At 51.8% G+C, this 15843-nt stretch overlaps 2 protein-coding genes across 4 annotated transcripts in view; one reads left to right on the top strand and one right to left on the bottom strand.

Moving 5' to 3' along the window:
• The first annotated feature begins 1188 nt into the window (after window positions 1–1188).
• On the top strand, window positions 1189–9984 carry CERS2 (ceramide synthase 2). Its single transcript, XM_032628726.1, has 11 exons — window positions 1189–1320; window positions 6060–6233; window positions 6660–6777; window positions 6970–7088; window positions 7318–7375; window positions 7481–7531; window positions 7768–7860; window positions 8047–8175; window positions 8400–8506; window positions 8644–8797; window positions 8977–9984. Exons 2-11 carry the CDS (start codon window positions 6061–6063, stop codon window positions 9115–9117), a joined length of 1143 nt encoding a protein of 380 aa, XP_032484617.1. The 5' UTR covers window positions 1189–1320; window position 6060; the 3' UTR covers window positions 9118–9984.
• Window positions 9929–15843, bottom strand: part of SETDB1 (SET domain bifurcated histone lysine methyltransferase 1) — a 30473-nt gene continuing 24558 nt past the window's right edge. For 2 of the 3 annotated variants that reach the window (XM_032627402.1, XM_032627315.1), the window contains 8 exons: window positions 14663–14832; window positions 13304–13932; window positions 12488–12516; window positions 12242–12374; window positions 11801–11966; window positions 11249–11460; window positions 10913–11001; window positions 9929–10747 (listed from right to left, as the gene is read on the bottom strand). In XM_032627402.1, the coding sequence (XP_032483293.1) occupies window positions 10630–10747; window positions 10913–11001; window positions 11249–11460; window positions 11801–11966; window positions 12242–12374; window positions 12488–12516; window positions 13304–13932; window positions 14663–14832 (1546 nt within the window). In that variant the 3' untranslated portion in view covers window positions 9929–10629. The remainder of the gene's footprint in view (window positions 10748–10912; window positions 11002–11248; window positions 11461–11800; window positions 11967–12241; window positions 12375–12487; window positions 12517–13303; window positions 13933–14662; window positions 14833–15843) is intronic. The other variant, XM_032627482.1, reaches the window with a different exon arrangement.

Genomic DNA, 15843 nt, shown 5'->3' with positions numbered 1-15843 from the left:
TCTAACGGTGACAGTATAAAAATGCCATTTCATTAAGGTAAAAAATTAAGTTACCTCTACTAGGCGGGCTCTCTCTCTAAATAAACCCTCAAACACATCTTAGTCACACTCTGTCCTCATTAGGAATCAAGGCCAGTTTTCTAGGATAAATATGTTGCCTCTTCCTGAAACATCAATTTTACCAGTCCAAGGGAAAAACATTTTAAAATATGAACTTGAATACGGATAAACGTGGTCTAGATTTAAAACTCAGATACATTTTACACAACAAAAGTTGGGGTTTGGCTCCTTCAGAGTCTGCTACTGTAGGTTATGTGTGCCACTAGGGGTAGGTTTTACAGCACTTGGGTGGAAACGCTGTTTGTTTTAAGGCAGGTCTTGGGTGGGGGACGCCCTAGGGGTCGCAGGCTCTGCGCTGGGAAGGGCAGCCGAATCTCGAGGGTCCGCTGCCTGGGTCGGCCCTGGAGAGGTGCTCGGCCTCGGCGTGCGGCACTTGGGATGGACTCGTAGAGGCTGCGCCGGCCGGGAGCCGGGGAGCCCCCCTCCCTCCGCTGCCCAGTGGGTCTGGAGGGGGTAAGTGTGGCAATTGGTCGGGCAAAGAGAACTGGGGGCCGCAGCCGGGCGGAGGTCGAGGACCTCAGTTGGGGGCGGGCGGAGTGGTGCAGGGGCCAGACCGCTTCGCGCCCCGATCCCCGGGCACCTCGCGGGTCTGTCCCAGGGTGCCCGGGACTACAGCGCACCTCTAACGGAGAGACTGGGAGAGTCCCCACACTGCCTGCCCTCATCGGGGACTTCTCCCCCAGTGCGGTGATTCTACTGGGCTAGGCCGCCGGCCGGGCGCCGCGAGGGCTCGGGACCTCGCCTCGGTCGCCGCCGCTCGCCCCGGGCCGCGGGCCGGGAAGGGGGCGGTGGCAGGCGGCGGTGGCTGGGCGCGGCTGCCGCGCGCCGAGGCCCCGGCCCCGCCGCCCGCCCTCCTTTTCCTCTTCGTCGCCGGGCCGCAGGCCCACGCCCAGTCTCCCGGCTCCTGTGTTGCTCTCGGCCTTTCTTTCCCGGGCTGCCTGGGCTCGCTCTCAGCTCGGCTGGGCTCGGCGGGCGGCAGGAGGAGGAGGGAGAGGGAGGGAGCTGGCAGGCGGGCGGGCGGAAGGGGGAGGAGGGAGGGAGCTGGCAGGCGGGAGGGAGGGCAGGCGGGCGGAAGGGGGAGGAGAGGAGTGAGCGGAGCTAGTCCGGAGGGGCCCCGGAGCTCGGACGAGAGGAGAGACGGAGCAGCGGTTCCCGGCCCGGCCAGCTCCGCGACGCCGCTGCCACCGCCGCCGCCGCCGAGTGAGTTGGGACGGCCTCCCGGGAGCCCGAGGCGCCGCGCGCAGGGGTGGGGCGGGACGCGGCGCGGAAAAGTTGGGAGAACTGGGGTCCCGTGAGGACGCGGCTCCACGGACAGGGCCGGCGGGGAAGGCAGCGGGCCGAGGAGGGGAGAGGGGCCCGGGCGCGGGGCGCCGCAGCTGGTTCGGGGCCTCTGCCGGGTGCGCTCATGGCGGCGGGCCTGGGGGAGGGCGGGCCGGAGCGCCTCGCGGGAGCGGCCGGGCCCCCAGCGCCGTCCGAGGGAAGGCTGGCCGTGCGCCTGGGCGTCCCCGGGCGCGCCGCCCCGAGCCCGGAGGAGCCTTCCTGGGCAACAGGTAGGGACCGGGAGGTGGGGACGCGGGGCTGCTCGCGGACAGCTGAGCCCCAGGCGCCCCTTTGTCGGGGAGTAGGCAGCTCCGGTGACCACTTGCATGAGAGCCCCCTGCCCGGCTGCGGGCCCGCGTCGTGGCCCCTGGCCCGGAGTGTCCCGTGGCCATAGAGTGGGAGGAGAGTGGAGGGTCTTGCTTTTTCTTACCGGTTCACTGTGCGCACTCCGGGAGGGAGGTCAGAGCGTCCATGTGCTTAACGGGAAACAGGAAGGTGCGGCTCTAAGTGTCTATCCCGGCCCCCCAAGGCTAAGGCTCTTGTACCGTTATGGGGTGTGTGGGGCTGCGGTCGGGGGGAGCTTCTGGTGAAATGGGTTTTCTGGGCCTCCCCTCCTGGCTAATTTTTGGCCCGGAGGCTCTCTGGAGAGTAGGTTAATTGCATGTGTGTGATTATAGTCTTTGGCCTCAGCTTAGGGGTTCACTTCCCAAGCCAGGTTCTTGGCATCAAAATCTGGTCTGTCACCTGAGTAGACAGGTCCAGGAAGCAGGGGGTTCTGAGGATCCTGAGCAATGGATTGAGCCCCTCTTTCCAGAGAACTGAATCAGGGAAGGAAGGCTTCCAGCAGGTGATCACTCCCTCCCACATCTGTGTTGGAAGGGTTGGTGTCCCGTACCAGAGTCGTGACTGGGCCCCATGTGGGTGGCCGACAGTGCTTGTGATGGGACTCCTAAGGGTAAGGACTTGTCTGCAGCCTCCTCCCACTGGGCCTGGCCCTAACCATAGAGTGACCTGCACACCCTCTGTTCTGAAGAGAGAGAGTTCCTTGTCTGCCGTGATGCCCCACAATCCACTTCCTTCACTGGGGCCTCTGGCCAGCTTTCCCCCTGGGAAGGAGGGCTTCCACTTTCCCTTGTCACTGGCCACAGGCTGGCTGATCCTTTACTGTGCCTTCTGCACACACCCCCTCCTGCCCCCCATCTTCCTCTTCCACCTGCCCATGGGGGCTGTAGTCTCATGCAGTATTCGGGTGTGTTGGGGCCTCTGGTGGGGCAGCCCAGAAAAATGAAAAATTTGGGACCTATACTGCAGCCTGGAGCAATGACACACCTCTTCTTGGCTTCATCCATTGCTCGCTGCCTTCTAGTTCATGACCTGCTGTTGCTTCCTGAAACAAGGAGGACTATTCAGGTCCTCTTCCACTTCTTTTTTGTAGTCCCTCAGGCTTCAGTGGAAGCTGGGAGTCTGTGGGACCCTCTCTTTGTCACTCTCTCTTCCCTTACTTACTGATCCTGTTATATTTTCCTTAATTATTCCTCCAAACTGAGAGCTGCTGGGACCGTTATCCCATTGAGTCTGTGAGATCTCTTCGTCCCAGACTCAAACTTCTGCCCTCCTAGCCCGCTGGGTCTACAAGCCCCCATGGGGACTTTCTGCCCCTTTTCATCCATCGGTGAGGGTCTGGGACAGGTCAGTCAGAGTTGGGGCAAAAGTTGGGGGCTGGGCGGAGCCCTGTTCAAGTTGCTGGTAATCCAGTGCCCACGAAATCCCCGCTCAGCTGGCCCCTCTCCAGCCTGTGCCTCAGAAAGTGGTGTCTGGGTCTCTGGGTGAGGATGTGTGTCTGTGAGAGAGAGAGAGAGAGACAGAGACACACACACACACACACACACACACTATTGTCTTGTCATGTGTGTGTGGGAGTAAATTCTATAAGTGGAAAAATATTTATAGGTGTGATTTTCTCCACCAGGAGATTAAGTAACGTGACCCAGAAAAGCAGGGTTGTCTCCCTATCCTGAGGGAACATCCCCTTTTCTTGACCCAGCTTTTTGTTTGTGGGATCCCTTTACTTGGCTGGGTGTGCCAGGGATGCCACTGGGAGCAGACTGATTGGTTCTGTGGGGAAGTGTAAATGAGGCCGGCTGGGAGCCCCTGTTGTCCTCCCTTCCCCCTCACATGGAGTCAGAAGTCCTGACCCTGCTGAATCTGGTGCCTCTCCCTGCTGGGCTAGGCCCTGGTGGGTGACGGGCAGGGCTGGGGCAGTTGCTCTTCTGCTAATGGAAGTACTGGGCGGCAAGGGAGGGCTATGGTCACAGAAAGCCTGAAACCCAGGTGTGAGAGAGCCCTAGATCAGAATCTGCCTCTCTGGACTCCTGACACATCATGCTCTCCTGCCCACACCATCTTCCACTCTCCCTACTTGGAGCAGGAAGGGGACAGGTGCTGTCTTGTCCTGGGGTTGAGATCTTGTCCAGGCGCTTGCCCTTGACCTCTCTCTGACCCTCTGCCTACTCCCCCAGCTCCTCATCTTCTTTGTCAGGATCAGACTGGCATAAGACATTCCTGGACCCCAGGAATCAGGGAGAGGGGCTCCACTCATACCCTCCAGGACCCCAGCCAGCCCTCTGAATCTTTAATCCTCACAATATCTGTGACAAGAGAAACTTCCCTGCCGGTTTCCACTGACCGGAAGCCGGGTCAGCGATGGGACCCAATTTCTAGGCCTGACAGTGCCCTTGGCTTTAAACCTCAATGGAGGAGAAGTTGGGCTCCAAGAGGTATAGCAGTGAGGTGACTGGGTCAGGTCTATTTCCTCATCTCCAATCAAGCTAAGCAAAAAAGTTGGAAGGGAAGAGCCAGAGGTGTGCCACCACATCTAGGCATTCTGCCTTGTCCCTTCTCTACTAAATTTTCTACAACTTCTCTCCAGGAAAAAAGTGTGTGTGTGTGCGCCTGGTTGCGTGGGGAGAGTTCTACTGTGGATAATTGTGTTTTAATTTTGTTTAGTTCAAAAGGCTTTCATCTCTTTTAACTAATTAAGTATTTCTTCTGGCTGAGGTGGAGGGGGAAGTGGCAGTACCCTCAGGAGCTGAGGCCTGGAATGTGTGTGTGTGTGTGTGTGTGTGAGAGTGTGTGTGTTGCTGGGGGCGGGTGGAGCTGAAGCTCCTTTACTGTCAGTGCTGACCTCTGAGAGAGCAGTGACCAGGAGTGGGGACAAGAGGGTAAAGTCCTTGAGCTAGAATACAGACCCGTGACAGGCTGAGAGGGATTTCGCAAGTGCTTCTGTGGTGGGTGGGGGCGGAGCCGTCGGAGGAGCAGCCCAGCACAGCTGTGATACGATCAGCCTTCAGCTGTAGAGCGGCACCATTTGGTCTCCAGTTCACAGCGGAGAACAATCTCCCAACTCTCTTTCCTCCCTGGCTGGGAGGGGACTACCTTCCTTCTGTGTCAGCTTTTAGTCTCAAGGCCAGCCTGGATACCACCCACCGAGCCTCCCTCCTGGGAGGACGAGGGGTCGGGAGCCTGGCAGATTTGCCCTTGTCATCCTTCTGGGTTCACTGCTCAGTCCCAGGACTGCCAGGTGTTGTGTGGTCCCAGCATCACTGTCTCTTAAGGATCATCTTGCTGCTTCTCTCAACTCCAAGCAGCTGCTGTCCCCGCTTGGGCCCCAGATCATTCCCTTCCTCATTCGGGTATTCAAGTAGTCACTAACACCCTGTAGATTCTTTCTCTTTCAGTGGAGGAAAGGGGGGAGGCGGGGGAAAGCAGCAGCTCTTTCCTAGCTGAGGGTATTTGTGATGGGTGTTCCCCACGCAGACTAGTATTTTATTTTCTAGATGAGCCTTAATAAGAAATAGCTCCTAATTCTACCAGATGTCTTAGTTGCTGTCTCGACTCTCTGTCCCCCAATCCCTGACTCCCTGAAGCCTTGTCTTCATTTTGTTTCTGAGGATAGGCTTCAGATTGGGTTCTTCTGCCTTATGTTTAGGAACTGGATGGCTTGGCATGGGGTATTAATCTTGTGTGCAATATTTTGATGTCCATTGGTTGTCCTGGAGCTCAGCATTCTTTGGGAGCATAATTTTGCTTTACTCAGGCCTCTTAATTTTCCCTAGGACCTGCTGCCTCAGTGGCTTAGAGGGAAGGAGGAGGAAGGGTTTGCCCCAACCCTGCAATCCTTTCTTGAGCTTCCCTGGCAAGGAAGCTTCCAGTTATGGGTTGCTTGGGGGCACTAGGGGGAGGCTGGAGAGTGCGAGGAAGGGAGGATGCCTCTGACTTTAGTTAAGATTGTTGGCTACAGCTTCTAGGGCCAGATCCTGCCTGTCCTCCACTTGAGGATAGCAAAATGATGGAGAGACCCCCAAGATTCTTAAGTCTAGGGAATCAGGATTTCTACGGGTTGTTAGCATCACCTTTGGTTGATGTGCATAGTAAATGTTAGAGCTGGAAAGCCACCATATTTCAGATGGGGAAACTGATTTGTCCACATGGCCAGGACCAAAACCCAGGGCTTGAGTCTCTGCCCCTGCCCTTTCTGTTAACACTGTGGAAATTTTCATCTGTCTCTTCTTACACTGCTGCCTGCTTTGATGCCCTCTACCTTCCCCTTCCTCACTCAGGATGCTCCAGACCTTATATGACTACTTCTGGTGGGAACGGCTGTGGCTCCCTGTGAACTTAACCTGGGCTGATCTAGAAGACCGAGATGGACGTGTCTACGCCAAAGCCTCAGACCTCTATATCACACTACCCCTGGCCTTGCTCTTCCTCATCATTCGATACTTCTTTGAGCTGTGAGCATACCAACATACCCCTATGCCTTCCCTGGCTGCCAGCCATAGTTTCTTGTACTTCAAGTTTGTCTCTTGCTGTTTAATTGGTCCTGGACCCTGGTGTTCTCACCACCCAGGTCCCTGCCTACTGTGTGCCCCCTACTGAAGGCAGCATTGTCTTTCTGAGGGCTCAGCACCCCCAGGCCCTTTCCTTCAATGGTTATTTGTTCTCACCCTCCACCCGCCTGGTCGCTAGTGAACACAGGCAGCTTTGTCAGCTATGGGCAGCCCAAGGCAGCCAGAGAGGGCGTTGCCGGGAAACTGAGGCCCAGGATAAAGTTGTCTGAGCTTGCACTCCCGCCCCGCCAGCCCCCTAGCTTAGGGGCTACCAGGAGACTGAGGTGCTTCAAGAGAGCCAGACGGTCCTCACTCGTATCCCTTCCCCAGTTACGTGGCTACACCACTGGCTGCCCTCCTGAATGTAAAAGAGAAAACTCGGCTGCGGGCACCTCTCAACCCCACTTTGGAGCATTTCTACCTGACCAGTGGCAAGCAGCCCAAACAGGTATGAGCTGCAGACCCTGTTCTGGGAGTTAAGAGTTCTGGTGGGGAGTGAGGAGGAGATAGGGTTGGAATGCCAGCTCTGGTGGCGGAAGAGATGGGAAAGCAGTGGGGCCAACTTGGGTCATTACTGGCAGAGGGTGGGGTGCTGCTGAGTTCCGAAGCGGAGTGTAATGGGCTTCTTCACTGCACTCAGGCAGAGGTAGAGCTTCTGTCACGGCAGAGCGGGCTCTCTGGCCGCCAGGTAGAGCGCTGGTTCCGCCGCCGCCGCAACCAGGACCGGCCCAGTCTCCTGAAGAAGTTCCGAGAAGCAAGGTAGGGGAGGTTGGAACAAGAGAAACTGGGCAGCAGAGGAAGGTCTGATGTATTTTGGTGGGAGGGGTGGGTCATAGCTGTATGCAGGGAGATTATACCCAGCTGAGGAGGGAAATTCGGTTATTAATATCCGTGAGAGGCTATCTGGAGGGAGGTACTTGGGGGTTGGTTGGAGGGCTGTGCCATTCTCCCACCCCACTCTCCTAGCTATTTCTGCTTCCTCTTCCAGCTGGAGATTCACGTTTTACCTGATTGCTTTCATTGCCGGCATGGCTGTCATTGTAGACGTGAGTGGGGATTACTGGGAGCTGGGAGTAGATTCTCTGGCAAGGTGGGATGAGGCCACAGAATTTGGGTCCCTTCTCCTTTAACCTCTCACCATCTCTCTGCAGAAACCCTGGTTCTATGACATGAGGAAAGTTTGGGAGGGATATCCCGTACAGGTACGAGATGGGTCCTGATTCCTTACATGGGGTGATTAAGAGAACCAGTGTAGGATAGGATTAGGACATACACATTCTTGTGAAGAGATGATCTCGGAGTATGTGACAGAAAGGACCGGAGTCATGGTGCTAAACATAACCTCATGTTCTGGGAGGGCTGGGTTTGGAGAGGTGAGACCCTTGAGTCCAGTTGCTCTGGGGTCCCTTACCTTCCTCTTTCCTCTCCCCTCTCCCAGAGCATGATCCCTTCCCAGTATTGGTACTACATGATTGAACTGTCTTTCTACTGGTCCCTGCTCTTCAGCATTGCTTCTGATGTCAAGCGAAAGGTGGGTCAAGGGGCTGTGCCATTAAGCCTAGAAGCCAAAATGAAGCCCTGGGATGAATAGCCTCCCCTTTGACTTCTGGGTGCTTTGGATGGAGTTGTGGGATAAGTGGAATTAAAGGTGAGGGGGAGGAAGAATGGAGGCTAGGGACCAGGAAAAGGTCCTCTGGAGGCTGCATCTTTTCTACAGGATTTCAAGGAACAGATCATCCACCACGTGGCCACCATCATCCTCATTAGCTTCTCCTGGTTTGCCAGTTACGTCCGAGCAGGGACTCTTATCATGGCTCTGCATGACTCTTCTGACTACCTGCTGGAGGTCAGGATTTCTGGGCATTTCTTCAAGCCTAGAGACCCTGGTGCAGGTTCTTCTGTCCCTCTATCCATTTTCGGTGGGGTGGTGGTGGTGGGGTAGTGGTGGTGGGGGGTGGACGTTCCCGGGATCAAGGAGCTGGGGGCACAGAGCCAGTGTGGTAACTGGGGCGTACATAGGAACGTATACGGGAGTAGGGAGCTCATGATGGATGGGGGCTGTCTACACAGTCAGCCAAGATGTTTAACTATGCGGGATGGAAAAACACCTGCAACAACATCTTCATCGTCTTCGCCATTGTCTTCATCATCACCCGACTGGTCATCCTGCCCTTCTGGTGAGTAGGAGGCGACACTATACTCCTGTTTTCAAGAAATCAGGAGTCTCCCTGCTCCGCACCCACATTTTCAGTCCTCCATCTTAACCCCTTCTTTTCTGTGTTCACAGTTCTTGTCTCTCCCTTTTCATCCCAAGGATCCTGCACTGCACCCTGGTGTACCCACTGGAGCTCTATCCTGCCTTCTTTGGCTATTACTTCTTCAATTTCATGATGGGAGTGCTACAGCTGCTGCATATCTTCTGGGCCTACCTCATTTTGCGCATGGCCCACAAGTTCATAACTGGAAAGGTGAAGCTTCTGTCCCCATTGTGTAGGCCCTACTCCCATCAACTCTAGTACTGCCCCAATTCCCTTCCCATATCAGCAACCCTGTAAAAACTACTGGGGGGCCCTGGGTGTAGCTGGAAAAAGCCTGCGGAGAGAGGCAGTCCTTAGGGGTTTGTAACCCTTCTCATCCCTTTCCACAGCTGGTAGAAGATGAACGCAGTGACCGGGAAGAAACAGAGAGCTCAGAGGGGGAGGAGGCTGCAGCTGGGGGAGGAGCAAAGAGCCGGCCCCTAGCCAACGGCCACCCCATCCTCAATAACAACCATCGTAAGATTGACTGAACCGTTGTCCCTGCTGCCCCTCAGATTAATGCATAAAGCCAAGGAACTACCCCACTCTCCCCACAGGGTCGCTTGAAGCTCTGGGGAGAAAGGAGAAAGCAAGAGGAGGGTGTTCTTCTCTGTGTCCCCACCCCTGCTGCTTTTTCACCCAGTTGCCTTTAAACCAAATTCTAACCAGCCTATCCCCAGGGAAGGGGAGGTTGGTTATATCCTTGTTAGAGCGGGGGATGGTCTTATTTTCCTCTCTACTTTCCAAGTTGTCCTTTCTATTGCTTTCGAGACCTTTCCTCAGCTCCGGGGGTGGGGGTCACAACTCACATTCCTTATTCTTCAGAATCTGGCCCTAGCTGTCTGCCTTTGACTCCCAGACCTCCAGAGCCAGGGTCGTGCCTTACTGTCCCACCCGTGGGCCTCATTCTGCCAAAGTTGGACCAAGGCTCACCTTTCTAATCTCCCTAACTTGGACCAGAAACCAAAGCTGAGCTTTTAACTTTTTCCCTCCTAAGATACAAATGAATTGAGTGTAGGAGGGTGCACATGACCCTTATCCTACCTCTGCCAAAAAGTGGGGGCCACAATGGGGACTGCTCAGACAGTCTTTTGTTACTACTCTGCCAGCTGTCCCTGTAGTCACAGGTCCAAGATCTTACTGCCTCCTTTCTCTGGCCTCTTTCCCTAGGCTAGCTGGTTTGGAGTAGAATGGCAACTAGTTCTAATTTTTATTTATTAAACATTTGGGGTTTTGGTTTTAAAGCCAGAATTACAGCTAGCGCCTGGCGTTTCAGCAGAGGGACCACTTCAGACCAAAACGTACTGTTAATGGTTTTTTTAATTAAAATATATTAAAGATTAAGTAAAACACGGCAACCAGTGTTTGAGACTCTTAGGAACTGAGAAGAGGGATCAACTAAATAAACTAAGGTAGTCTTCCTCATGCCTTCCTCACGGTTACATAACATTTAAAAATTTCAGATGGCAAGTAAGAAAAAGCAAAAGTAGAGAAAGGTCAAGATTAATGACAGCTGCCCACTGGGAAGGATGGGGGAAGAACAGCTCTCATCAAAAGACCCCGAATTGGGAGTTGAGGGAGAGAAATCAAATCACAATCTTAGTTTTAACATCTTGTTAAAAGACTTTCAAGAAACAATACAAACCAGGGATAATAAAATACACAGCCCTCATTCTAGGAATAAAGTCTGTTAGAAGCATGAACACCTGAACAAATGTAGGATGGGAGGGGTGAGCAACAGGAGGACTGAAGGGATGTCAGGCCTAGGTTAGAGTGGTGACCTCTCCCACCTCTATGCCTCAGGAGGTGGGGGAGGGGCCCTGCCTGCTAGCACCACAGTGGAAGGGATCTCCTGATCCAGAACCCCCATTTCTATCTACTAGGAGCTGGGGGAGTAGCCAGACTAGAGACTTGGGGGTCAGAATTCAACAGTCAGGAAGACCCAGTTCCTGAGGAAAGGGCAGTTCAGGAAGGGTTCGGAAGGTTAGGAAGAAGGCTGTCCTCTAAAGAAGACGCCCTCTGCATTCGATGGCCCCACAGCAGCAAAGCAGCTCCTTGCCCTCCACGCTGCCCACCTCGTAGTTGTAGTCCCAGGTGAGTTCTGTCCCAGCCCGGATTCTTCTGAAGAGGAAGAAAAGGAAGGAGTGTGGTGAAACAGCAGATAACCCAGGCACCTGGGGTGACTGAGCATGCAGGTAGCGCTGGATCACAGATGGAGGAGCGACCCTTCAAATTTCTGTAGTCCTTGCCCCTCCCCAGCCATCCCCTTTCCTGACTCCCTCTTACTTGCTGGCAAAGAAGGCCACCCACGGGAAGCGAAGATCATGAGTATCCACGAAGACATTCTGGACAAACAGGTTGGGGCTGCAGCTGTGCTGTAGGGTTAAGGACAGATTCAAATAAGAACTAAGGAAACAGAATCTGGCTTTGTGGGGTGAGTGAGAGTTGGATGAAAACAATGCCATTTGATCCTCCCCATCACAACAGAGAAGTTTTGAAAGATCCTTTGAGATCAAGAATTTATAACAAGAAAAGGTGGGTTTACATAGTTGTGTTAAAAGTACTGGAAATGTGAGGACCATGGGATAATCAGTACATACAGGCGAGGGAAATGGGTCTCACATTGAGGTAGCGGCCCAGGTTGCCTTCAAGCTTAGCATCGATGATGTAGCAAGACTCCTCCCCGTCGTAGAACTGGCGTGTGTTCTTACGGACAGGTGCACTCTCTCCTTTTTCCACGGATGCCATGTTGGTTGATTTAATGGCAATCCCATGGGTTGATTTAAGAGCAAAACCCCGGGTTGATTTTACTGCCACTTGGCGCTTCATTGGACCTGGACAGGAAGAATGGGGTTAGGCCTGTCCTACCTCATGACTGGACATTCTACTTCCATTTTTATCCCACTCAGGGCAGTTCAGGAATACCAATAAGCTGGGACTCTGAGGCAAAGAGCCTAGGTGGCATTTTTTTCAAGCAGGATTAGATCTGGATAAAGGGGTTGAGGGAAAAGAGTAGGGAACTGGGAAGAAGAGAGGCAAGGGATGTGTCAAACATTGATATTAACAGTTTAGCTGGGAGTCAGGGAGCCCTCCCAGAGATGCTTCAACCCTCAGGATCTGAATTTTCCCTCCAACTGGTTCTTTCCTACTACCCCCCAAATTCTTCCAGACTACCAGACATGTTCTTCTTGTCCTCAAAGTCATCCCCTTCAGAGCCAGAGGAGATGGTCTGGATATCATCACTGTCAACGGCTGTGGCTGAAGTCTGACCAGCAGTGGGCTTTCGGCTGGTCCCACTTTCCCCCTCACTTTCTGTGCTGCTGGACAGTGTCAGGATGTCCTGGGGAAGCGGAAGGGTGAAAAGAAGGAATAAGGGTAAATGGAGAGGGCCCTTTTGAATCCCTGCTTTTACCTATGGTTACGCAGGAAGGAGCTCAGACTATAGCAAGATTAGATGCTGGGTGAAGGAGAATGAGGCAGGAAGTCAAGGCCAGAGAAATCAGATATGTAACAGTAATTATGGTGACAGACTTGATGAGGTGAGAATGTTCCTTTACTCAGACTCTGAATAAAACAGAAAGCTGGGTAAGGTGCAGCTTGAGAAAGGTCACTTACATCAGGGTTTGACGGAGCAGAGGCCATGAGTCGTCGGCTCTGATGCATGCTAGTCTTACTTGGTGGGCGGCGAAGTCCTTCAGTCTTCACGGGAGAAGGATTGTAACCATAATTTCGAGAGCTTTCAGTAACTCTGATGGGAGAGGAAGACATGAGAGGGGTCAGGTTACTGGATGTTTCTTAGGCTACTTCTGTAGGCTTTAGAGAAGGTAGACTTGGAAAAAGGTCAAAGAGAGAGGCACTCACACTGACATCTTGTTCCGGTCATCAGGGTCCTGGAAAAGAGAGCAAGTGAAGGGTTAAATGTTTTCTGGTCCTGAATAACAAATCCAACGATTACAGACTTCACCTCAAATGACCTCCAAAGACATTAGCCAGTAACAGGTACACTATCTAAAGTGGAGTGTGTGTGAAGAAATTACTCTGCAAGTTAAGAGTAACAATCATTCTCATCAGGAAGCCCCCCTGGGAGGGGTCTTTAACCCTTCCCAACAATAGGGCATTAAAAAATGTACATGGAAAACACCATGGGCAGAATCTTACAAGGACAAGGGACAGTTCACCACCTGTAATGTGCTAAGTTCCAACATCATTAAAAATACACATAAGATCAATTCTCGTAAGATCATTCTACTATAATAAAAGAAAGCAATGATGTAGATAACTTGAAACAGCAATTAAAAAAATTACTTATAAACCCTTCACTTTGGAATAAATCAGATACTTTCCCCCCAGCAGGCTGACTTTAAAATAATTTGGTTCTTTAAACCAACACTAGGAATGTATTAGGGGTAGGTTAATCAGATTTGCCACAGAAATATCCATCAAGTAAATAATCTGTATGTGAAGACTCATGAGGGACTTCCCTGGCAGTCTAGCGGTTAGAATTCCACGCTTCCACTGCAGGGGGCACAGGTTTGATATCTGGTCAGGGAACTAAGATCCCACAAGCCGCGTGGCACGGCCAAAAAAAAAAAAAGACTCATGGTGAGACCACATTGTTTGTTACCACAAAAAAGTTACACAAAAGCCACAATTCTCAAGTTTCCTGCCACTGCTTACCTCTTTCTTGGGCTGCTTGATGTCACCCTCATCCTTGAAGCCCAGCCCTGAGGTGGAAGCCTTCTCAGCCTCCCCTCTGCCTCCCCCAGCGTGACCTTCCCCACCTTCACTAGTTTTGAAGGATGAACGGCTATCAGAGTCAGCAAAGCCACCTTCACTGACACTATTGCAGCTCAACCACGAGGCCACTTTGTTCTTGGGTGTCTCTTCAGAGGAAGGTGGATTGCAGCCACCTACAGGGATCGATGGAGGGACAGGAACACGTGGGGGCCCAAGGTCTGGGGGGCGAGAGTCCTTGGAAGGCATCTCAGACAATCCATTCTCCTTCTGGCCCCGGGTCTGCCGCCGGGTAGCATAGCTGCGCCACACCGAGCTGGTGCTGAAGTCCTCATCCTTACAGAAGTTATCATCCGAGCTATCGTCATTGGACTCTTCGGGGTCCTCTGTACCGCTGTTGCCATCTTCCTGGTCCTTCAAGTCTACACCACTGCTGTCAGAGGAACAGGGGACATCACTCTCATATCCTTCCTTGAAGTTCTCCACGCTCTCGATATGGTCCAGATTGGCAAAATATTCATCACCCATTTCCAGGCCCTCCTTGTCGGCAAAGTCATCTGTCAGGATTTTGCCTGGGAATGAAGAGAAAGGCCTTCCAGGGTTATGAGGTGCTTTTAGAAAGAATAAAGTTCATTCCATCAATATCCAGCCCACCAGCAAAGAGAGTCAAATCGCCTCCATTATGGTGTCTCATTTCTCTTTGATGATACCTCCTTCTTAGCGTCTTAACTATGAGAGTAAGCGGAACTTACTATAGTTTTAAATCTTGCCCTTTCTGCCATTCCATTCTTCCCCTTTACTTTGTTTACCAAAAGAGAGTTCTTCAGTTATGCTAAATCTCTGGGTGGAGTGGAGTGATGTGGGAAAAAATGAAACACTGGACTCTCCTATCATGTCTCTCTGCTGAAACATCATGTCCACAATTTCATCCCTTTTGTTTTTTTAAACATCTTTATTGGAGTATAATTGCTTTACAATGGTGTGTTAGTTTCTGCTTTATAACAAAGTGAATCAGTTATACATATACATATGTTCCCATATCTCTTCCCTCTTGTGTCTCCCTCCCTCCCGCCCTCCCTATCCCACTCCTTCATCCCTTTTTGTTCTCGTCCTCCTGAAGCACTTCTGTCCCTTCTTGATCCACCCAGACAGGCACATCACTCATGTTCTTTATAGAAGAAAATTCTGGCTTCCCCTTTCCCCCAGTTCACATGTTAAGCATTCTTAAGTTCAACTTGTTTATGATTCAATGTCCCACCGTGTCCTAACCCCAGAAAGCAACCCTTTCGTTTCATCACCAACCTGCATAAATACAGACAAAGGAGCCTTTGGCAATGTCATCCAAGCAGCGGATACCCCAGCCCTTGTTCTGGGTCTTGAAGAGCTGCAGTCGAACCTGCAGTCCATGCTGCACCAACCGGTTTGTGCACATGTTTGGGTCACAATTGCAGCGTTTGTTACACTCATAAACTCTGGGAGGAGGTCACAATAAAATCAATCATAACACGATCACTAGAGCATCCATTACATCCACAGAACTTTTATAATTTTTAAGGTGTCATCATTTATCAGGTAATGATCTAAATGAGCAGATTTACTGAACTGTCTATGCTCTTTGATTCATTTGGGAATATAGCCCAAAGAAATAACTCAGAAGGGGGAAAAGTGACTGATACAGATATTTATAGCACTACAGATAGTAACAGTGAATAACAGAATGCCTAACAACTGGAGAAAAGCTAAGCAAACTATGAGGTGAATATGGATTTAGAGACATTAAAATAAGTCAATTTGTAGAAATAGATACATAAAATAAAGATACTTAAGGGACTTCCCTGTTGGTCCAGTGGTTAAGAATCTGCCTTACAATGCAGGGGACGCGGGTTCGATCCCTGGTTAGGGAACTAAGATCCCACATGCTGCGGGGCAACTAAGCCTGCGCGCCACAACTACTGAGCTTGTGCACCTCAACTAGAGCTCGTGTGCCACCAACTACAGAGCCCACGCACCCTGGAGCCTGTGTGCCACAACTAGAGAAAGAAAAAAACCCTGCATGCCACAACTAGAGAGAAGTCCATGTGCTGCTACAAAGAGCCCATGCGCTGCAACTAAGACCCGACACAGCCAAAAATAAATAAATCTTAAAAAAAAAAAAGAAACGAAACATCTTTGTTAGGTCCCTTAAAACCCCACCGGGGTTGGGAAAGTATTAGCGCTCATATACTCTGTCTACAGCTGATAAAACAGGATCAGCTTGGAAGCAACAAGGCCAGAATTTGAACTCAGGCCTAATCACCAACACATGAGATTTTCAGAGTAGCTATACTGAGTATCATTCATTCATTCATTCAACAAAATTTGAATGGTTACTATGTGCCATGCACTGGGTAAATTAGCTGCTGGTGATACAATGGTGAGCAAGACAGACAAGGTTCCTGCCCTCATGGAGATTACCTTCTAACGGAAAAGAGAACGAAAACAAG

This window comes from Phocoena sinus, chromosome 1 (assembly GCF_008692025.1).
Source record: "Phocoena sinus isolate mPhoSin1 chromosome 1, mPhoSin1.pri, whole genome shotgun sequence".
Classification (NCBI taxonomy): Eukaryota; Metazoa; Chordata; class Mammalia; order Artiodactyla; family Phocoenidae; genus Phocoena; species Phocoena sinus.
This window is presented reverse-complemented; position numbering and strand designations above follow the sequence as displayed.

What these genes read in the sequence shown, in the direction of transcription:
- CERS2 (XM_032628726.1), top strand. Translation starts at nt 6,061, where the DNA reads ATGCTCCAGACCTTATATGACTACTTCTGGTGGGAACGGCTGTGGCTC. An exon ending in AAGAAGTTCCGAGAAGCAAG is followed by an intron (nt 7,089 to 7,317) that starts GTAGGGGAGGTT and finishes TTCCTCTTCCAG; the next exon opens with CTGGAGATTCACGTTTTACC. An exon ending in GCATGGCTGTCATTGTAGAC is followed by an intron (nt 7,376 to 7,480) that starts GTGAGTGGGGAT and finishes ATCTCTCTGCAG; the next exon opens with AAACCCTGGTTCTATGACAT.